The following is a 23,663-nucleotide window of genomic DNA, read 5'->3' on the forward strand; positions in this document are numbered from 1 at the left end:
GCAACTGTAACACATGGAATCATTCTGGAATGTGGAGGCAATGGAATAGTCACAGCAAAACTCTCCTAAGGGTTACAGACCACCCCTAAGACGGCAGATGGCATCCGTGCGAAGAATTCCACAAGTACTGTGGCTTATTCCTCGACACCGGGGGTGGGCTGGAGGGATGGAGAATTTGAGGTTTTTTTTTTTTCTCTCCCAAGAAGGTCTAGGGCCTTTAGCTTAAGGATTTGTGGGATTGGGGCGGCGGGGGTCGGGAGGGGATTTTTTTTCCTGGAATGAGACCTCTGTGCTTCTCAGCCTGAGTCAGGGGCCATAGCACACCTTCTCTAGAATCCAAAAGACTTATCACCAGTAGCTGAAAATGGTTCTTCCTGGAAATAAGCAGACACAGACTCGCCATCTCCAAATAAGAACTTCAGAAAAGGGAACTCCTTGGACTTTCAGTATTTGTCCTCTATTTTTTTTTTTTTTTAAATAAATAGTGAGATCCACAGTCTCCATTAAGAAACAATAAAAAATTCCAACCTCCCCCCCCCCCACCCCGCCCCATTAAGACCCCATCTCTCCTGGAGATTCCATCATCCTGGTGAATTTGATGAAGGCAATTAATACAAGAAATTTCACCCTGGGGAATATGTTTGCGAGGAGGAGGAAGAAATCTCATCCAGAGCTTTACATGCCTACAAAAGGGAACTGTCTGCCCCTGTTCCCTCCTCCTACTCCTCAGAGCTTTCAAGAAGCACTGCTCCATCAATGTGCTCGGACTGACCCACATCTGCCCAATATTCGAGAGGCGCCCTGAGATCTGGAGAACAGGGGATGATGAGCAGGGCTTCTCACCTCAGCAAGGGAAGGATGGCTATTTAAGAAATTGCTGGGGGACCAACCATCCAATTCAAAAGAAAATACAGCCCTACATCACACAATACGCAAAAACAGGGCCCTATTAGTGTACCATACACAAAATACATGCCTCACGGATCAAAGTCTTCGGTGGGGGGGGGGGGGGGAGAAAGTATCGAAGAAACTATCAATCAAGCCGTGCCAGTTTGCCTGGGTTTGAAGACCCACTGCAACAACACTCCCCAGCTGTGACTGGTCACGTTCTCTGCCTCGGTTTCCCCCGTTTGAAAACAGGTAGATTAAGAGAAGATTCAATCAGTTACTACATGTACAGCAGGAAGGGCAAAACCTGGTTTGTGGTAAGTGTCCTCGAGGTGCTATTAGTTTTATTATTGTATGATATTAGCAGGGCGCACGCGAGAGCCTCCCTGGAGAAAGAGAAGAGTGAGAAGCGTAAAGAAACAGATGTGAAGATTGCACGACATACACGTGAAAAGCTTCTGTAGGCTGACGCACAGCATAAGCCAAGTTAAAGGCGAATGAAAGACCCGGAGAAACTACCGGAGAAGCACAGTAGGGACTGCGGGTCCTGATAAACCAAGAACTCTTGGAAATCCATTAAGAAAGAGAACAAGCCCCCAAATGAACGAAGGAATGAGTGAGTGAATGAATGAACGCAGGGCAAAGGCTATGAACAGGAAAGCCACTCGGGAAATTCCAACAGCCAATAAACGCGTGAAAAAGTATTCCACCTCTTTCACAATAAAAGAGACCAACATCGAAACAAAGGTGCCAAGCTGATGAAAACAGAAAAATACGGCGCTGGTCACCACAAGGGGTCTGAACTTCGCCCAGTCCTGGGAGGACATCAGCATTCTTAAAAATACCTGGAATGTTTAAAATATTTAAATTTTCATAGTATTTCAAATGTCCTTAATGACATTCATAATGTTCTGAAAGGGTCTGCCTTCTGAAGGGCCATCAGAAAGTAGCTTCTGTGGGCATATGACGCCCTGGAGGCTGCAGTTCCACGTCTTGGAAGAGCACAAGTGTAGAGAGAGGAATGGACACATCTGTTTCCGAACTCCTTCACTCTAAGACCCAAACTGCAGATAACTTAAATATACATTCAGTGAGGGCCCGGGCAATAAACGGAAAACTATGTAGCCACTAAAACAGAGTGAAACAGATCAATACATAACAACCTGAAATCATTTTCAGGATTATAAGTTGCATGAGAAAAGCAAGCCAAAAACAGAACGTGTGTGAGCAAAGATTGCTTCAGTGAGTGGTAGGTATGTGTGTACACACACATCCATCGGTGTGAGCAGAGAAAACAACAAAAAGAAGCTCATCTAAATACAACAGTGATTCGATTCTGGAGAACAGAGTTGGAAAGCAGAAAAAGGACTTCCATTTAAAGAAATTATTGAGGGGTTGCCGTTGCGGCTCAGCAGGTTAAGAAGCCGACTAGATCCATGAGGATGCAGGTTCAATCTCTGGCCTCGCTCGCTCAGGGGGTTAAGAATCCAGCGTTGCCCTGAACATTGCAGGGGTGTAGGTCGCTGACATTGCTTGGATCTGGCGTGGCTGTGGCTGTGGCGCAGGCTGGGAGCTGCAGCTCGGATTCAACTCTTAGCCTGGGAACTTCTATGCTGCAGGGGCAGCCCTAAAAAGAAAAATAAATAAATAATAATACAAATTATTGAAAAATACTTAAAGGTTCGAGGAAGGGCTATGGTACAATGCTGCAACGTAATTCCAATTTTGTAAGATGCCTAGGTTATAAGAAAAAAAAGAAAAGTAGGTTGTCCTATGATAGGATTAGGCTGATAATTACTTCTCCTATACTTCCCTGAATTTTTCTACAGTGAACTTACATTAAACATGTTAATAATTTTTACCATAAAAAATAAAGAATCCACATTTTATTACGAGATTACACTTGGGAGAAACATGGAAAGTTAGTCTTGTAAGAAATAATTAAGATGACAATAATATTCTTAAGGGGTCTGATCCGTTCCTTGCCATCCGCGAAAAGGACGCAGGGACAAAAAGAGAGAAAATAAAGATGCTTTTGCATTTGGAAAAAAGGGGGGAAGTGTTATGGCTAATGGTTATGAAGATGGTTTTTCAATAGGTAGTATATCTAGTACAGAAACAAACAAACAAACAAACAAAAACCCACATCTAGTAAGATTTCAAATCTGTTATATGGTATTAAAGTGTAGAGCCAAAAGGGGAACAATGTCTCAGCCTCCTTGACTTGAGGCTGTGTGTACAACCCAGTAACCAGAGGGTTCAAGACAAAGCTTGTGCTTAAAGGCAACCAGCGGAATCAATGTGGTGAATTGAGTAATACCCCCGGGAGGGATTCAGGTGAAGAAGGTGGGAAAGTTTTGCTGGAAGCACGAGACTGCAGTGAGGTGCCACCCTTCCACACCGCACCCACTGGCCATCTGCTGGCCATACATTCCTACAGCGTATGCGGGGGTTCCTACAGCAGCGAAGGATTAAATCTACCCAACACAAGCCCTGCCTCCAGAAAAGATTTAGATGTTGCAACCTTCCTAGAGTCCCCCCGAAGTTCACAGTTGGCCAAAAATCCTGCCAGAGCCCACCCAGGCTCTCTAGCGATGGCCATGTGTCCCAGGAGCACCCCCCGACCCAGTCTCCCAGCCCAGTCCCAGGAGCACCCCCCACCCCCCATCCTGTGAGCCCAGCCATCGAGTAAGGGAAATGACCTTCAGACCCCCAGCCGCTCCAGGAGATGGAGGGCATGAAGGCAAAATGTGTTAAAATTTACCAAAACATCTGGCTTTTCACACCTTCTAAATCAACCACAGGAAAACATTCCCTGCCTTTCATTTTTGGTTGAAGGCACCAAGGTATGGAGAGAAGAAGTAAGCACTTAAAAAAAAAAAAAAATTGACCTAATGAGAAAACAAGGTTTGAGGAAACTGGTTCCAGAGTGACAATGTAAACCAGATGACACCTGTCCCAGGGCTTCAAACACCATCACACCAGGGCCAAAAGGAAGGGGGAGACTCAGCAGAGGATTTAGGCTTTTTGTTTTCCAAAGCAAGACCAAGGCTGCCAGTCTCCATCTCCAGGCAGGAAGCATACAGTCGTCTCCCCAAGACCCTGCCGCCCTGTGTACCCATAAAGAAGCATGAAGAAAGCAAACTGCAAACCCCATCTTTCAACGGTTATACGTCTTTTTTTTTTTTTTTCATGGCCACACCCGCGGCACATGGAAACGCCCAGGCTAGGAGTCGAATGGGAGCTGCAGCTGCCAGCCTACGCCACAGCCACAGCCACAGCCACAGCCACAGCCACAGCCACAGCCGCGCCAGATCCGAGCTGGGTCTGTGACCTACACCACAGCTCAAGGCAAGGCTCGTTCCTTAACCTGCTGAGTGAGGCCAGGGATTGAACCCGAATTCTCATGGATCCTAGTCGGATTTGTTTCTACTGCGCCACAACAGGAACTTCCTGCTGTACGACGTCTTCTGACGCATCCATCCATCCTACGGTGAAGTGACTGCCCTGATGGGAGAGGGAGCCTGAGGTTCTCACACATCAGGGAAAGACCTGAGAAGCTGGAGTCTAAAGTAACGGAGAGTCTGATGCATGGTTTCTTACCTCCTTCCCCTCGAATCATCCCAACGATGGCAAGTAAAAAAGTCCACTGTGTGGAGACTCTGGGGGAATATTTTTCAGTCCGTGGGCGCCAGACTCTACCTCCTGCTTTAAGCCAAGCAGACTGGGCTTCTCACCCCCGATTTGCAGCTCACATGGGGCCCAGACCCCACTCCGTGGTAGACAACCTTCTCCGTGTAGCACTTAAGATTAATACGAAACCTTCGGGCTGGGCCCTATCAAAGAAAACTCAGCTGGGAACTGTTTGAGTAATAGATTCTGGTGGGGCTTAATCTATCTGCTAGAGTTGATGGATTTCCATGCCAATGGCTCGCAGGTGAAGAAAAACATCAAAGTGAAAACCAGATTCTAATAGCTGGCAGGTGTGCACTGATCTCCAACTGTCCTTTCTGCCCCTTCTCCTCCAGGCAGAAAACAAGTCCGAATTTCAGAGAGCGCCAGGAAGGCACACAGCAGGAGGGGCAGGTGAAACACAGAAGAGCTCGCACTTGCTCTGAACCCTCACACTGGGGACGCAGGATCTGCTCCGGTGGAGAAGCGCAGAGGACAGGCGTGTATCAGTATCTGCTGCCCCCTATTTAAGACAAGCATGAGCACCCCACATAGGAGAGGGACGTGGGGGTCGGGGAGCAGGTCCTCGAAGGCTGATCCGTTTATGTGGGAAAGCGATTCGGTGCAGAATTCACCGTCTGGAGCTTCAGCCTAAGGAGAGCCAGGTACCTTTCCCACGGCACGCTTCCATTTGGCTCCGAAAGAATAAGAATCACTGCAGAGAAAAACCCAGGAGCTTGACCAGGGCCCCTGGCCTTCCCGAGGGGTCAGTCCCAGCCTCATGATGGCAGCTGTGAGGTGTGGGCACGTGATCGCTAGGGGCGGGCCAGAGCCACCTCAATTTAAGATGCACACACAAAAGACTCCAGGAATTCAACCATGAGCGTGTCACAAAAGTCACCTTTGAGGCAAGAAAAAAGGAACTAGCTTTCCTTGGACACCGAGGGCTCCCCAGCCTACCCCCTACTCTCCATCACTTCTGGGAGGCAGGGAGACTGCAAGGAACATGAATCTCGATTTAAAAACTGCTCTCACGCAATAACCCCAACTAGACACTTGCAGGTGAGGGAGACAGTATCGGCAGGTCTTCCTTTTTGCAAATGAGCCCGACCCTCTCTGGTGTCTGGATTAGAAACTATCTCACGCTTTCAGACAGCTCAGTCCTTAATCCAGCAATGTACGTCTCAGGATTTATGACACTGAGAGAAGTGACTCTGGATCGGTATGAGGTCAAATGACAGACCGGAAAGCTACACTTGTGCCTGCATCTCCTGGGACCGCTGCTCTGCCTCCCCTGACATGGAAAAGGAAGAGGAGGGGAAGGAGAGGGTGGGGGGGCCCACGAGGAAGGCAACGACCTCAGGGCCAGTGGAGTGGGTGCCGCAGCAAGCAGCGGTGGGGGTCTCCCTGACCCATCAGGAGCGATGGGCCAGGGAACCAAGACCCATCAGGAGTGAGCGAGGAGGGCCGCGTGTGAGAAACCCACCGGTGCCCTCCCCGGGCCAGCAGCATCTGGAGCTGTTTCTCTAGCAGACAGTAAAGAACTCGATTATATCCAGTTAACTGTGCTCTAAACTGATTATGCATGTGCTGGGCTAATGGATTACATTAGCAAGAGGAAAAATAACATGCAATCAATCTCCATTTACCATAGGCCACACCAGGGCCTAGAGAAAAACTGCCTCTCAAACCACCTCCAACCCCCACCTCAAATCCTCAGACTTATAGACCCTGGGAGAGGGACACCCCACCCCACCCCGTCTCCGCCCCCAGTGGTGACGAAGCTTATCTTGGTCACACTGTGGGGACAGGAATGCTCGGGGCAGGCACTGAAATGATACATTTCTGGGTCACATCGGGGCGGGGGGGGGGGTGCTGCCCCCGCAGCACAGCCACGGGGACAGTCATTACCCAAGGACTAATGAGAGAGACGAACAGCCTTGGGCGCCTGACACGGGGAATTCACCCCTGGGATGTGCCAGCCAAACGCACTGCCTGGACGCCTCTGCTTCAAGCGTGGAGTCCCATGCTCCACCCGCAGCCCAATACTCGGGGCCCTTCGACTAAAGTGCCCGTTTTGAGCAGGCATTTCTTCCATCTTTTACACAAAAGAGAGAGAGAGAGAAAAGAGGAAGAGAAAAAACCCAGGCAGAGAAGGATGAGTGTGCAGAGCTAGTTCAGCAAAACACAAATGGAAACACTCCAACTGCTGCCCTCACGGCCACCCTGGAAACCAGCTCAGCCCTACTCTCCCGGTGGGACCAGTGGCCAAGGTCTGGACACCAAAGAGGGCCAGACTTGGCAAATCCTCTAGGTTCCAGGATTTGGGAAGCAAAGCCAAGGACTAGTCATCTCCAGAGCGTGAAGAGTTAATCACCACCCCATGCACTATAATTTAAAGGGCATTTTTTTGCCTTTGCCCTTGGCAAGGAAGAGGGCAGCTTCGCACCACCTCTAAATGACCTCCATCAAGGCTGCCTGCCACCTTCCAGGGCCCCAGCAAGCCCTTCATACTCTATTTTGCACAGTTGAGTCCTTTGGAAACTGTTTTTCCCACCAGTTTCTCCGTCAGGTTTTCGTGACCACACTGGCACCACCCTGTGGCCAGTGAAAACCTCTGATTTAAACGGATGGCAAGCAGCCTTTCCTTCCAGGGGTGGCTCGGCACCCAGGAAGGGTCCTGCTGCTCAGGACAAGGGGGCGGGCTGGCCGCTTGGCATCCCCTCCCCCCCACTCCAGCCCATCCCTGCCAGTCAGCCAGCAATTCCAGAACATTCTATTCCCACTGCTTCATGCCTGCTTTCTCCTCCTTTGCCCAAAATGGTTTCTCATCCAGGTCACACAGGCCTCTCCACAAGCTGAGAAAGAGCAACTGTAAAAGGAATCACGTGTATCCGTCTCCGCGGAGGCCCATATGGGTAAAGGATCAGAGCCTCCTTTTATTTGGAGCCGCCATTTAAGATCACCGTCAGCAGAAAGGAGATTCGAAGGGGATTCGCGCAGCTCAGGGTCAGCAGAAACCCAGCCCTCGGTGGCCCAAAGATGTGGGAAACGGTGTGAAAGGGGAGAGGAGAGACGGACAGCAATTAAGGGAGGGAAATGGGAAGAGAGGGAGAGGGCGTGGAAGGGACGTGGGAGGAGGCCGGGCAGATTTATGGCGATTTGTACCTGATTGTTCATACTAAAGCCATTATGGGATGATTAGAGAAAAAGGTGAGGCTTTAAGTCCAGTGAAAATCAATAGAAACGTCTGGAGCGATTCTGCCGTGCAAGTGAAAGGACTATTTACAGTATCTGAGCACCTCCTCCTCGTTACCGGTACCTTCATTACCGTCTACGGACTGAGAGGAAGAATGGGGGGAGGGGTTAGAGAGGGAGAGGGGTTGGGGAGGGGTTAGAGAGGGGAGGGGTCAGAGAGGGGGCGGGGTTAGAAAGGGGGTTATAGAGAGGAGGGGGTTAGAGAGGGGAGGAGTTATAAAAGGGGAGGGGCTATAGGGGCGGGGTTAGAGAGGGGAGGGGCAAGAGGGGAGGGGTTAGAGGGGGGCAGGGGAAGGCAGGCAGGGCAGAGAGGAAGAGGAGGCGAGTGGACTAAGCCTGGAAAAGGGGAGGACTTTTAAGTTCTGGGAAGAGAAAGGAGGCACAGAACACAGGAAGCAGAGGGGAAAGAACAACGGCGCCCTCACCTGACCTATTCGCCCCCACAGTGTCTCCCATATAATTCATCCATTGCGTTGACCGGCCATCCTCCCCAAAAGGAAGGGACGCTCTAGGAGGGCAAGGACCTTTGTCTGCTGAGGGCACGGACTAGGCATGTGCCCAGAACAGTGCCTGGTATATAGGAGGGGCTCGGAGTATATCTGCTGAATGAGTGAATGAATGAATGAACAAATCAACAAAGGACTCCAGAGGGCATCCAGGGGACTAAAAAAGGGGGAATGACCAGATGGAAAAGGAGACCAGAGAGCCTGCAGGAAAGAGAGGAAACACTGGAGCACAACATCAAAGCCAGAGCCAGGAAACAGCAATTGTGAGTTAGGAAAAAAGTCAGTTCTAAAGACAGCGGAACAAGGTAAGTACCTTGCTGCTGTAAACAAGCTCCCCCGCCCCCCCAAAACATGAGGGTCCCTGCAAAAAGAACCTTCAGGTCCCAGCTGAACCCTGCCGCCGTGGTGCAGCCTCCTGAGGAAGGGGATGGTGGCTCGCCTTCCAACGCCAGGTCACCTGCCAGCCACCACCTGGCCGGCCGACGGCATGAACTGTCCCCCACCCCCAGCCCTCCCGGTCACCCAAGGATCCAACCCACTCCTTCCAGAGACAGCCAGGACTTACCTTGTACAACTTCAGGCTGGCCTCGTGCCTGGAGTTGACCGTGTGCAGCCGCAGCTTCTCCAAGCTGTTGGTGTAATAGTCGCAGGCGTTGCACTTGAGGTGGACAGGGTTGCCAATGGCCACACACTTGAGCCGCCACTCGTTGGCTTTGCCGCCCTCCTTGATGTGGGCCACCAGCTGGTACTTCTGCACGTGCTTGTCCGTCTTGCAGTGCAGCTGGAAGTTGGCCTTGAGCTGGGTGTTGTAGCGGCAGAGCTTGCACTGGTAGGAGTCCCCCATCACCGCCTTCCACTCGTCCTCCGGGAGGCTGCGCTCCACGTTCATGTGCAGCCCCAGCAGGTCCAGGTTGTCCGTGGTGAACTTGTTGCAGACAGCGCACTGGAAGAGCTTCAGCGACGGGTCATTGGTCTGGATGAAGCTCTCGCCCAGGTTCATCAGCTCCTCCGACACCAGCTGTCCGCCCCCGAGCCGCATGTCTAGAGGGATCTCACCACCCACTGCAGGGAAGGAGAGGAGAGAGCATCAGGCCAGGCTCACAGCAGCCCTGACTCCCATGCCACCAGGCCCTCGCCCAGGTCCCAGGAGAAAAAAATGATTTCAAGAGCCACAGGTACCAACCAGGAAACACACACACACAATTGGTGTGTTTCATCTTTCCTATGGACATGGTGAAATCAGTGGAAGACTGTTTTTTTTTTTTTTTCTTATGGAAAAGAATACCTAGGAAAAAAGGTATTCAACTATTTTAATTCGCCTCCTCAATCAGATCCAAGCAAAGACAGAAATAAGCATCATAGAATGCAGAACTCCGGGAGTTCGTGGCTCAGTGGTTAACGAATCCCACTAGGAACCATGAGGTTCCAGGTTCCATCCCTGGCCTTGCTCAGTGGGTGAAGGATCCACCGTTGCCGTGAGCTGTGGTGTAGGTTGCAGACGCGGCTCAGATCCTGCAATGCTGTGGCTATGGTGTAGGCCGGCAGCTACAGCTCCGACTGGATCCTTGGCCTGGGAACCTCCATATGCCGCAGAAGCAGCTCAAGAAAAGGAAAAAAAAAAAATGTAGAACTCTGGTCCTTGACATGTTGGGAATGACGTACAGCTATAATCTAAGATGCCAAGTTTTCATGACAGATCAGAATTGGGCCCAGAATTTACCAAAAGCAGTGCTGCCCTACGGAACTTTCTGCGAAGATGGAGCTGTTCTGGATCAGCACTGATTGTGTGTCACTAGTCACATGGGGCCACTGAGCAATTAGAATATGGCTAAATAAATTTTACAATAAATTTTTCGTTTTATTTTTAATCTGTTTACATTTAACGTCCCTAGTCAAATGTGGCTAGTGGCTACTGTACCAGACAGCACAGCTCTAAATCGGAGAAACCACCTCCCTATTCCTCATCAATATCCTACCTGCCTGTCAGTGGTGCTGGCTCCTCCCCCGTCTCCCCAAGAGAAGCATCTTTTCCTTTTCCTGAGCCCCCACAGCGCGTGAAATGTAGGTCTCCTATGGGTCATGTCACAGTCCACTTTGTCATAAGCCAGCCACAGACAGAGCCACATGCTGGCCAGTGTCCCCAACAGGATGCAGCCCCTTTAGGATAACGGTGTCATCTTCTCCTTGCTGAACCTCCAGAGAGTACCCAGCCCGCTGCACAGAGGCCCAAACGTCTGTGCCAGACAAGGGTAAAAAGGAGCCAAAATGTTAAAGCCTTGGGAAGCTGGACAGAGATGGACAGTGAAATGAAGAAGTCAGACGGTGGTCTCCCCCCCCCCCCCAGAAAAAAGGGTCCAAGAAAGCTCGGCTCCTCCCTCTCTGCCCTTGCTCTCTTTCAGTCTGTCACCACCCTGCATAAACCAGGGACCGGCTCCCATTTACCAGTGGTAAATTAATACATTGAGCTCTTACTTATAACACAAGAAAGGCTTGGAAAGAGCAGCCTTCCCTCCATTACCTAGAAGCCTACAGTCAGGCAGAATGCTGAGCACCAGCTTCTATTTTTCACCTCTCCCCTAAACAAACGCACACTCGAGCTATTGTGCCTGCCCTGCCACTCCCCAGCTGATATTTAAACTTGCCCTTTTACATGTGGTTGGGCTGAGGTTATTATTATTTTTTTTAATGACTGATGAGAATCCAAGTTAGTGGCTAATCAAAAAAAAAAAGATGTTATTATTAAAAAGCAAAGAAAAAGATTTTCTTATTTATGCTGCATGAGGCACTAAGAGTGATGAACTCAGTGCCGGCTTGACTAGGCAGAGTGGCTGCATTTGAAGCCTGCGCACAGTCTGGCAAAGCCACAGAAATCTTTTGCGCACACATTCCAGAAGACTCGGGAAGCTTTCTGCTTGTCTTCTCTCTTGCCATCTCCCCTGGTGAGAGGAGCCTAACTATGACACTCTTTATAGGACAAGAGAGAAAACAAGCAGGGCGGGGGAGGGGGGAGCCTAAAAGCTCTATCCCTTAATGGGGACGAAGGCCAGGCAGCATCCAGGAAACATCCACACTGTTCAGTGAACGCAAAAACTGCCCGGAGGGTAAGGCAAGGAGCAAACATATATTTGTTTCTGATGCCGACCACCTGAAGCATCAAATCGTCTTCACTTTTTAAATTTAACCTCAGCACATCAATATCGCTCTGAAGAGAAATTCAGCTGTCACTTGCCAGATGCCTGAGTGAAAATGAGAAGTCCTCGGAACATGCAGAGGAAATAAGTCCCTCTTCCCATCCCAAGCTCTTAAAATGAAATGCAAATCAAAGAGAGAAGCAGAGAAGCAGGGAAATGAGGGTGACCGGCAAGCCACAGCTCCCTTCGAAAACTATACCCTGGAGAAACACACCCAGGGCTTGCAATCCTACAGATCCACGGAGGAAAGGGACTAATTCAGCCCCCAAGAAGTAGAGGAACCTCACCCAAGCCACATTTGGAGCTGTGTGGGGGCTTATTCCGCAGGCACGGCGCACAGGTGCTCTTGGAGAGGAGTGGCCCCGCCCCCATACACACCTGACACCTGGCACGTGAGTCCGCCCATGAGCACCTCCTCAGAGAAGCCCAGGGCTTAAGACACTGTCTACCAGCAAAAGCAGGCTCAGACGAGCTTTTCAGCTGGTGCAGGTGTCCGGTGGCCAGCTGGATGCCCAGGGAACATGTGGACACCTCAGCAAGCTACCTGTGCCTTGGTGCTGTACTAAACTTTAGTCCAAAGGGATGTCTGGAAGGGCATTCATCCGGCCTCAAGTCTAACATCTTCTCTGCAAACGGGGGGCAGATCCAACCAGACCAAACCAAGGAGGGCAACCTTTCCCCTAAGGGCCTCGAGAAAGAAAGCATCCCCAGCATCAACATCTGTTTGCCAAGACAAAGGAGAAGGGCCTGTCAAAGGGCGAAGGAGAACTTAACTTGGCAAACAGGTGTGAAGTCCACAAAAAACCACGTCCTCCTGTAGAGCCCACAGGCCAGTAATGCCCACGGCCCCCTCACAGAGGCCTCAAGAAAGGTCCACAGAACTGCAGCCAGAACCGGAAGGGATGGCTCCTTCCATCTGCATGTGCTGGCTTCTGCTGAGGTCCCACAACTCAAATGATGAACCCTAGAGATCACATCCTATCCTACCCACACCCACGCCACTTTCCAGAATAAATAACCTATCTGCTGCTCACACTCCATCTAGCTGGCTCTCGGGGCTTCAGGCAGGCACAGGAGGTGTCCAGAGACTCACCTCGGCGGATAAGCAGTGACACTGTAAATTCAAGGGTCCTCCTTGGCTACCTAGACAAGGTCTTTGGAAGGAAGAACTCTATTGTCTTTAAGAAATAAAATCCAGGAGTTACCGTCGTGGCGCAGTGGTTAACGAATCCGACTAGGAACCATGAAGTTGCGGGTTCAGTCCCTGCCCTTGCTCAGTGGGTTAACGATCCGGCGTTGCGGTGAGCTGTGGTGTAGGTTGCAGACGCAGCTCGGATCCCGCGTTGCTGTGGCTCTGGCGGAGGCCGGTGGCTACAGCTCCGATTCGACCCCTAGCCTGGGAACCTCCATATGCCGCGGAAGTGGCCCAAAGAAATAGCAAAAAGACAAAAAAAAAAAAGAAAGAAAGAAAATCCAAATCTTCCCAATCAAAACTACAATGAGGCACCACCTCACATGGGTCAGAATGGCTGGAGAGGGCATGGAGAAAAAGATTACCCTCCCGCACTGCTGGTAGGAATGTAAACTGATACAACCACTGTGGAAAACAGCATGGAGGTTCCTCAGAAAACGACATAAAGAACGAACACGCGATCTGGCAATCCCTCTCCTGGGTGTATATCTGGATAAGACCACAATTAAAAAGACACATGCGCCCCTATGTTCATTGAAGCACTATTCACAATAGCCAAGACATGGAAATAGCCTAAATGTCCATCAGCAAGATGAATGGATTAAGAAGATGTGGTACAGGGAGTTCCCTTCTTTGCTCAGCGGTCAACAAAGCCAACTAGGATGCATGAGGATGCCGGCTGGATCCCTGGCCTCGCTCAGGGGGTTAAGGATCTGGCGTTGCCGTGAGCTGTGGTGTAGGCTGCAGAGGTGGCTCAGATCCTGCATTGCTGTAGCTGTGTTGGAGGCCAGCAGCTGTAGCTCCACTTCAACCCCTGGCCTGGGAACTTCCACAGGCCGCAGGTTTGGCCCTAAAAAGCAAAAAAAAAAAAAAAAAGAAGAAGAAGAAGAAGAAGAAGAAGAAATGGTACACATACGCAATGGAATACCACTCAGCCATAAAATAGGACAAAATAATGTCAGTTGCAGCAACATGGATGCAACCAGAGATTATCATTCTGAGTGAAGTAAGCCAGAAAGACAAAGACAAATACCATACGAAATCACATATATGTGGAATCTACAATATAGCACCAATGAACCTATCTACGGAAAAGAAACTCACAGACACGGAGAATAGACTTGTGGTTGCCAAAGGAGAGGGAGGAAGGAGAGAGGGGGAGTGGGAGTTTGGGGTTGGGTAAATGCAAACTATTACTTTTCAAATGGATAAGCTATGAGGTCCTTCTGTATAGCACAGGGAACTATATCCAATGTTTTGTGATAGAACATGATGGAAGATAATATGAGAAAAAGAATGTATATATATATATATATATGACTGGGTCACCTTGCTGTACAGCAGAAATTGACACATCATAAAACTGTATGTGAATAATAAAAAAAAAAACTGATTAAAAATTTCTAGGGGATTGAAAAAAAAAATCCAGATCTTCTATGTATCACAGAAGACAAGCATTCATTCTTCTAGGCCTTTGGCACCTGCCATGTGCCAGTAAGGCACGGCGTCCCGCAGACTCACAGACAGTGGGTGTTAAAAGCAAAATATTTCTCTCCTTCTCAATTCAAGCCTTCGTCAGAATTACTGGTTTTCAAGGTAATTAAGAAGTCCTCACTTTGACCCAGTATGAACCCATCCATTTTCTGTGTCTTCATTCCACCTACATTATACTTGATTTACTCCAAAATCTGCCTCCCCCAAGATTTTAAATCTCCAGACAAGAAAACCCCAATTCCCACTGGCTTTGCAAAAAGAAAACTCAGAGCACTGACGCCATGCCTCGGTGTACAACCCCTGTGGTTCACTCTGGGGACAAATAAGACGATTAACCAGCGAGTAAAACATCCTCAAACTGGTTGGTAAGAAAGGATCAACAGGTCAATGTTCCACAACAGAAAACAAGATTAAAGTAGCAAGGATTCAAATTTAAATGCAGGGCAAGAAAAACAAATTAAGTGCTATGAAATAGAACTCATCAGCAGCAATTAGCACTAAAACACCACGCAGAGATGTGCCAACGGGTGAGGTTTAGCCCTCTGGCATTAACCTAAGCCATTCCGGGATAAAGGTACTTGCACACACTTCACTGCCGAGAACAACTTACTCCCATGTCAGTGAGGGGATCCCGTTTCGTTCAGGACATCCCTGCCGGTCCCAGGAGGTTGGTGGGGTCCAGGAATGGAGACGAGGCAGTGCCCGTCTGAGGCACCGGCAATGGGGGGCAGGAGGGACCCAGGCATCACACTGCTCCTCACCAAACCGTTTTGTACATATTCTTGCTGCAGAAGCTCTCCGCCAGAAGTGCTCATGATGCTTGGAACACAGACTCGCGGCTTTTAGCATGCTGACCCTATCCTCTTGGTCCCCTCCTAGCTCTACTGAGCCAACTGCTAAGAGTGCCAACTCACTCAACATGGATCCATGTTCTCCATGGCAACCAAGACTCCGCTAACCAGGATCTGACGGAAAACCTTAGCCTTCTTTAAGGTACGCTTTGAGCATTTACTCATTTCTCATCTGTCACACCACTCCTCATGGTGCTCTAGGGCTGTTTAATTCCCAGATAGGCTCCTCACCAGCAGCTCATGGGAAGTAAGAGAGAGAAAGAACGGGTCTCTTTCTTTCATCGAGATCCTGGTGACAACAGCGGAGAGCTTTGAGAGAGGTGTCTGGGTGACTCCCGCTCAGCTCACAACCAGCCTCGGCCTGCTTCCTAAGGTACGCTACAATTTCCAGTTCCTCTTCTACAGATGACTGTCCCTATTTAAAGCGCCAGCTAGAGTTTCTTGTACATTTCAACAAACGTTTAATGGAACCCACACGTTTCGGGGAATTGTCGTGATTTTTCAAATCAAGGAAGGGACAGAGAAACAGGGAATGGGGAACAGAAAGGAGAGGTGACCAGAGGCCAAAAACCAAGAGGAAACCCTTAAATTTTAATCCCGGCCCGTGGAGCTGGCGTGTAACTGTGTCTCTGTTGAACGCATACCATCTTCCACAGGCTCACCCAGAGTTCGGGGATTCTTGAGAAAAAGATGTGATGGCTGGATGCTCAAAGCAACTCTCAAGAAAGTAAGACTCCACCGCAGCCACGGGGCTCGAGAGAATCAACCCGGCCTGTTGAGGACCTCGGCCCACTCTCGGCTGCCCCCGGGTTCACGCCCATCATCAGAACAAACACACACGGAGTCAGCCTCACCTAGAGCAGGAGTCACGGCGCCCATGGGCCCGGCGGGATCCAGCTGGAATCCGCTCATCATGAACTGGGCATCCGAGGCCGGGCTGTCCATCTTCAGGTTGGGCAGGTTCATGTTCTGGGCCAGGTAGTACTGGTAGAGCTCGGCCTCGGCGGGCGAGGGCAGGCTGCCGAGGCCCAGGTGGCGGCTGTGCTGCATCTGCGTCATGTTCTGCTGCAGCAGCACCATGTTGTGCATGTGCTTCTCGCTGGTCATGTGGATGCGGAGGTTCCTGGCCACGTTGGTCTCGTAATCACACACCTCGCACCGCCAGGTGGGTTTGGTTTTTGGTTTGGTGGGCGAGGGGGCCCCGCAGGAGCTCCCGATATTGGCCGCGGCCGCCGCCGCCGCGGCTGCCGCTGCCGCCGCCCCGGCCGTGTGGCTGAAGACCTGCTCCCCGCCTCCGTTCTGCAGGTTCTGCATGTTGTTGAGATGCTTGTCGGACTGCATATGAATACTGAGGTTGCCTTTGGTAGTTGTGGAATAGTTACACACCTCACAGCGGAAAGGCTTGTAACCACACGTGTAGCTCTCGCCTCGCGCCAGCCGAGGGTGGGGCTGCCCGCTTTTGCAGTAGACACAGGAGCCCCCCGGCTCCGGGTGCTTCTCCTTCATGTGTGCCTCCAGCGTCTGCTGGTACTTGTAGTGCCAGTTGCACTTGGGGCACTTGAGTGTCTTGCACGAGTTACGAGAATGCATCATGGTCATGTGGCCGCCCAGCGAGCGGGAGGAGCCCAGGACCGTGTCGCACTTGGGGCACTCCACGCCGCTCCCCGACGGGCACTCCCCCACCCCAAGCTCGCAGAGGGAGCCAGCGTGCTGGTGATGGGGGACGAAGCCCCCATCGTCACCCTCTATGCTTTCATTTGGTTCTGGTGCTGTGGCATTGTCTTTATTGGCACTTTCATCAGCAAAGTCCAGCCTCCTGCCGCCCTCTGCCACGTTGGCCCTGACGCCCTCACTGTTAAAGCTTAAACGATTCCTCCTGTTTGCACCATCAAAGACAACAAAGGAAGAAGTGGAATTAGAACTAGTAGAAGCTGCGCCCCTCGACAGGGTCTGGAGCACATTAGGCATTAAGGGGGAGTTAGAAACGCTTTGGTTTGAGAGAGCAAGGTCCTTTTTGCTGCTACTACCTGCCGCGGCCCCGGGCTCCTCGGGGGGCCTGTCCTCCAGCTCGTCGTCCAACTCGCTTGGAAAGAGTCCTTTGCAACCCTCGTCCTCCTCCTCCTCCTCCTCCTCCTCTTCCTCCTCCTCCTCCTCCTCCGCCTCTTCTTCCTCTTCTTCCTCCTCCGCCTCCTCCTCGGCTGGCTCTGCTTTCTCGGAGAAGCAATCTGGATCGCCCACTTCCTGCTTCTCTCCTTCTGCTGCCCCAGAGTCCTTGCCCTCTGAGGATTTGGTAGGACTGGAGGCCAGGGGCCCCAGGGGAACTGAGGTAATGGGGGTCTTCAGGACCGAGCTGGTGAGCCCGCCAAGGTTCAAGAGGGTGCTGGGGGTCAAGATACCAGCCTGGGGCTGCTCGGGGCCGGCGGCAGGGCCGCCTGGGAGAGCCTCCTCCCCTTCCATCCGAATGCCACTAAATTTACCGTAAAAACTGTGTCCGGGGCCTATGAGGTTAGCGGTGGAAACTAAAGGGAGTTGAAAGTTTTTGTTTTTTGGTTCCAGAAAACTGACAAGGGGTTCCTTGTCTTTGCCAATCCCTTGGATGATAGCGGAGATGTTCTTATTGCTAAGAATTTTCCGCTCGTCTTCACTCAGGGTCATTCGATGGTCGTGCACCGCGTGGGTCACAAACGAACGGACGTACCCGAAGGAGAGCTTGCACAAGAAACACATCAGGATGGGCTTCCTCTTGCCGTAGAGCACGAAGCCATCGAATTTGGACAGGTCCACATTGTTGGGAACATCTTTGGATACGCAGGAGCTTTTGGCAGAGCCGTCGCTGTTCAGGTAATCCTTGTTGCTTTTGTGTCGCACGTCGAATACGCGGAAGCTGTGCAGGACGGGGCTGAGCCCCGCCAGGGCTGAGGTATTCGGGAAAGCCTGGTCTGGGCCCTCAAACCATTTCCCGAAGGATGAGGCTATGTGGAAAGTGTTGATGATCTGCGGGTAGACGGGTGCAGCACAAGAAGGGTCCCCTTGCTTGCCCCCGGCCCCGGGGAGAGAGTTCAGAAAGAGCGACGGGAGAGGCCCGCTGCCGCCGGCGCCTCCGCCCTGGGTCAGCTGGCTCAGGCTCTCAACGATGTACGCCGAGCCGTCCGGCTGGTACACGATCTCCCCAGCCAGGTTCTCCACGTCACTCTCCTCGTCCCCCTCCTCGCTGCTGTCGCTCCCGCTCTCCTCCCTCAGGGGCGGCGGCGGCGGCCGCGCGCTGGGGCAGTGGTGCTCCATGTAGGTCTGGAGGCTGGCGAAGGAGGCCGCGCACTCATTGCAGCTGACCTCCTTGCCGGCGGGCTCGGCGGCGGCGGCGGCGGCGGCGGCGGCGGCGGGGCCGGCCGGCGCGGTGCTCTCCGCCAGGCGCTCATTGAAGGGGGCCCTCAGGCTGTCCAGGGGCCCGTGGGTCTCGCTTGCGGGCTGCTCCATGCTACTGGGTTGGTCGGGGAGGTGGGTGCTGTTGAGATCAGTCCATTGCTGGTGCTGAGGGATACCGCACCCATTGTCCTTCCCCGAGACGACGGGCGAGTCACAGCCTTCCATGGTAAGGCCTGCGTGGAGCTTTCATTGCACCCAGTACGGATCGGACCTGAAGGGCGGAGGCAAGGGGGAGAGGAGGGAGAGAGGGGGAAGAGAGAGAGAAAGGAAAGAGGTTAGGAGGGCCGAGGCTCAGGTCCGCACGGGGCGCTCTAACGGGCTCCTGTCCACACCCACAACGGAGACGCGGGGCAGCGGGGACCCCAGCCATGGCCCCACCCCGTCCAAGGTGCGGAGGGCGGGGGGCACCCCAGGCTGTGACGGCCGGGGTGCAGGGCAGGAGCAGGGGCGCGGGAAGGGGGCATCAGGAGAGTCCCTCTTTGTCTTCAGACTGTCCGCTGCTCTACCCCTAGAGACGGGTTGGAATCTGCGTTCTTTGCAAGCACTGCATTAGAGACGAGCCCCAGGGGAGGTGGCCGCACCAACCACCAGACCCTTCGGAGGGCAGACACACAACAGTGGCCCCGTCACATACGGATGGCAGTACAGAGCCACCCCGGCCCCCTGCGCTGTCTGGGGGCCAGGGGAACGCAGGAAATGGAAAGACTGGAGCAGGAGGGCTTCGCAGCCCGAGCGAAAGGATGAGAAACCTAGGCGGCGACACACCATTTGATTCAGAGGCGGCGTTGTGCGCTTGCTCTTACTGACCACATCTCTAGTTTGAAAAGTTCACACAACAGAGTTCGAGGGTCGCAAGGTTCAAGGACAAGCGGGCAGGCCTGGACAAGCTCTGCAAAGCCCCCAGAAGGGGCCACAGCTGCAACCTCACCCTCTCCCAGCCTGGCAAACGTCATCCCATTTAACCAACAGTTAAACCGAGGGCCTAAATCTAAAAATGAGCCCAATGCCCACCCGACACTGAGAAAGGAGCGTCTCCCAATTCCCATCCCCTCCCCACAAGCCACAGAACACCCTTGCTTGTGACCCAACTGGCTTCAGACCCAAAATACGTAGGTACAAAGAGTAAGCCTGATGCTTCTAGGAAGACCTGCCCAGACTCCCAGTGGGCGGATGCCCGCGCTGGCGGAGAGGATCTCGCCCTGTGTGGACGGAGCCTGCTCACCACCAGGGCGGGGGAGCTTTTGGCTGTCAAGGATCTTCGCGGCCAGCTGAGATGGCAGCTGGGCTCAGCCAGCCCCCTTTCCACACCTGCCTCTTAGTTATTAGTCGCTACCCAAGCAGCTGTCCTTCAGCCCTGGGGCTTTTCCGTTTCCGACTCCAAAGTGCCACTGAGCTGAATGTGCTCTCTGAGACCTCAAAAGTCCCCGGGGAGGAAGCATCAGACACCAGCCACTGCTCTGCTTCTGTGGCAGCAACATCACAGGATCATTTCTTCTGTCCCGGCACCGCTCCTCCAGGCAACTCAGCGCCCTGCACGGCCCGGATCGTTCGCCTGCAAATCCCAGGCCACCCGCTCCACTGTGCCGCCTTCCTGGAGAGCACGTGGCTGCCTCCCCACCCACCGTCTCATTCACACACGGAGGATGAAGGTTTGGCTGGGCCTGGTCTCCCTCTTCCCCGCAACCCCCATCTTCCCATTCTTTCTTCACTGCTTGATTCTCACTCCATGATGAGCCAACAGCTCCCCCTCGGGAAAAGACAGGGAAGGCAGGTTTGCCAGGAGTCTCAGGAGAAATAACTTTTTAGAAGAACGTGTCAAGTTTTGTTGCAAATACACACACAGGGGCACACACACACACCCCACTTCTCCGTTTACAACCTCAAACTCCATTCCAACAAAGTTCCATGTGCCTTAGAAAAGACGCAGATTTTAAACAAAGATGACTACACTAAACCAAACCCAGCAGCAGAGGCACGGAGACTTCCTCACGAGGCTCAGCTGGGATACAGGTGAGAACCTGGGGTGGCCCTTCCTAAGGATGCGCATGATTGGCTAGATGACATCTGACTGACAGCTCAGGCCAAAAAGGTTGGCAGGCCTGAAGGGGCGGGAGGGTTAACAGCCCAATTGTAAAATCAATGTCATAAATGCTTGGTAAGTTACAGGAACATGCGGGAAGGGGAGGCCACGGCTGATAAAGGAGAACAGCTTTGATGCTTCACCAGGGACTTGTATCGACAGCGAAGCCAATCTCCTCTCCAGCCTGGACTGGGCCGAGAAACCTGCGAGCGTTTACCAATTAATTGGTGGGCTTTTCTTGCTCTGCTCTCTTCTTCCTCCTCCTCCACAAATCACCCAGCGAAGGGACTGCAACTTGGAAAAACTCACCTAACTTTGTTTTCTATTCGTCAGCCAAAGGTGCTGAGAAAAGATGACACTGTGGACAAGGGCAGGTTGCCAGCCCCGTGAGAGGGGACACGCAGGGGCCCACTCCTTTACAGGGGCAACAGCCCACTGAGAGGCTGGCAGGAAAGAAGAATCCTGCTGCGTATCTAAGGTGCCTGCTCTGGGCCCCCCTTCAGCACATGCTGGCCAGGCAGAAGCTCTCACAACTGTTGCCAAGCCAAGTGCGGTTCAGAGGAGAGCGGCGTCTCTTCACCAGGACGCCTGTGAGAAACACAGACCCTCGGCCCTACCCCAGATCAGAATCTGCATTTTTAACATAATCTCCAGGGGATGTGCATTATCAAAGCTTGAGACACTCTCTGCTTGACAACATCAGCGCCAGGTCGCCAGCTCCTCCCTGCTTGGTGCCTGCGCTGCTAGGCAACCAGGCGGGTCCGGCTTGGGCTTACCCACCAGGCCCTGGCAGGTGCAGGGGTGAGGGTGGACAGGAGGGGACCGGAGCACAGAGATGAAGAACTCTCTTAATCCTGCCCCATCCTTCGGCTCAAGGACCCAGGCCCTCCACCACTCTCCCACCCAGCCAGCCAGCAGTTCCTCTCGCTCTGTTTATCAGCCAGTCAATAAGAAAAAGGTAGTTCTTACTTAAGGAGGCAGAAGTCAACTCGGCAGGTCGATCAGCACTCTGTCTGTAAACACGGTTTCCCGTAAAATCAATGATCTTCCGTTACAGAGGGCAGCCTGGGAACCCAGCAGGTCCCCGTGCTCTCACAGGCGGCCCCCCACCCCTGGCTCTGCACCCCTTCCTCATCCTTCACTACTGCCTGGCCCAGGGCACACGCCCCAAACCCTCCGCCCCTCCTGCAGCCCACTTCTCTCCAGCCATTTACACCCCCAAACTCCCTTTAAACACAGACGCACTGTACAGACGCGCTCCGCTGGCAACCACCAATGCTGGACCTGGCGTGGGTTTGCATGTGTGTGTGCGTATGTGTGCGAAGTTTTAAGTATTCAGCTAGATGTCAATAGAACTCATCTCTCCGGTTGAGAGAGTTAAAGGGAAGACACGGGCGTCATCCAGCGCTCAAGCATTCTCTGCTTAGCGCCTCCACCTGACTTCTAAGAAGCCGTCCTGCACAGAAAAGCTCCAGCATCTCTCTGGAGAGCCCCCTGCTCTTGCTCCCCTCACAAGGTCGTTTCCTTGGAACCTACCTGCAAAGCCCTTGCGTCTTTGCTAATATCAGTCTTTATGTTTCAAAGACTGTTTGAAACGATAAAACTCCACCATCTTATGCTGTCCCCGCCCCCCCACCGCCCCCTACGTAACAAAGTCACCCATTTTCCGTTTTCACCTGAGAAGATGGGATATGATGATGTTATCACATTCCTTTAAGGAGACAAGACTGGGTTCCATGCAACAGTTACGGCGGCGAGGCTGGGGTGGGGGGGGTGCAGCTACTAGGAAGGGGAGGGGGCTCCCGCTGTGGCTCCAGCTCCCGGAGAATTAAACACGAACAGTCGCACTGTGTAATTTTAAATTGTTAATTAGCACAGGGTTAATTAGGCGGTCCTTTCACAAGAGGCTGTTTGGCAGAAAACCAAGAAAGGAAACAAAGGGGAAGAAAAGAAAAACAAAGAGAGCAGAGACGGCGAGAAACTGTTGCCTCTGTGCAGTATCACCAGAGAGAAGCAAAGCGGCGGGTAAGCAAAGCTGGTTCCCGGGTGCTCCCCGCCTGCGGGCGGGGGACCAAGGAGCACTGTCTTCCGGAGGGCGATTCGGCCGAGGGTATCAAGAGCCTCAAAAACGCATGTGCCTCTTGACTCACTAATTCCTCCACCCCCGAAACAATCCAGATATGCAGAGAGATCCAAGATTATTCATCGCAATATTTAGAACAGGACAAGCAGAGGGAAATAATCCGGGGAAACAAGGGACTCTCTAAATTACAGTATGTGGTGTTCCATAGGATGTTATATATATATTTTTTAAAGAAACTATTCACAGGCGTGGGAAAATGATCACACAGGATGCTAAGTGAACAGAGCCAATAGAGACCTGCATATGGGCATACGTGAGATTTACATCAAAAGTGATTTTACAACAGCAATTGCTAGGGGATAAGGTTATGGGTGACTTCACTTCCTCCTTTGTGCCTTTATTGCCCAAAGCTTTTAAAGGGAAGCCATCACCTGTTGAGTGCAGTTATCATGGTAAGGCCCTCTTGATGCTCATAACCCTGCTGTGAGATGGGTGCTATTTTTATCCCCGTTTTGAAGATGGGAACACCGAGGCTGCTCCGGTTATGCAGCCAGAATAACAAAAGCATGGTCTGGCGGTGGAATCTGTGTTCTGAGCCATTCTCCTACACCGTCTGCTTCTCAAAGGCGGCTTCAGGACACCTCACATTAGCCTTCCATCTTTAGGGACCAGGACCAGGACCGTTCTAGGATCACGTGCTGTCAAGACATGTAATAGGAGTTCCCGCCATGGTGCAGTGGGTTAAGACTCCAACTGGGGTGGCTCTGGTCACTATGGAGGCACTGGTTCCATCCCCAGCCCAGCGCAGTGGGCTAAAGGAACTGGTGATGCAGATTCAATCCCTGGCCGAGGAACTCCCAAATGCCTCGGGTACAGCGAATTAAAAAAAAAAAAAAAAAAAGACTGCCATGTAACAGAACACTGCCAGTTCATACACACGTCCTTATTTCCCCCCCCCCCCCCCCGGTGGGGAGTGGCAGGGGGAGCAGAGTTCAAAATAAGTCTCTTTACCTGGATATCTTCAT

General features: G+C 52.1%; 1 protein-coding gene across 1 annotated transcript in view; it reads right to left on the reverse strand.

The window, feature by feature from the left end:
- ZFHX3 (zinc finger homeobox 3) overlaps positions 1 to 23,663 on the reverse strand; it is a 248,141-nt gene that overhangs the window by 150,492 nt on the left and 73,986 nt on the right. The window contains exons 2-3 of the mRNA XM_047792856.1: positions 15,907 to 18,686; positions 8,890 to 9,386 (exon numbers count right to left, since the gene is read on the reverse strand). Of these exons, the coding sequence (XP_047648812.1) occupies positions 8,890 to 9,386; positions 15,907 to 18,640 (3,231 nt within the window). The 5' untranslated portion in view covers positions 18,641 to 18,686. The remainder of the gene's footprint in view (positions 1 to 8,889; positions 9,387 to 15,906; positions 18,687 to 23,663) is intronic.

This window comes from Phacochoerus africanus, chromosome 8, assembly GCF_016906955.1.
Source record: "Phacochoerus africanus isolate WHEZ1 chromosome 8, ROS_Pafr_v1, whole genome shotgun sequence".
Classification (NCBI taxonomy): domain Eukaryota; kingdom Metazoa; phylum Chordata; class Mammalia; order Artiodactyla; family Suidae; genus Phacochoerus; species Phacochoerus africanus.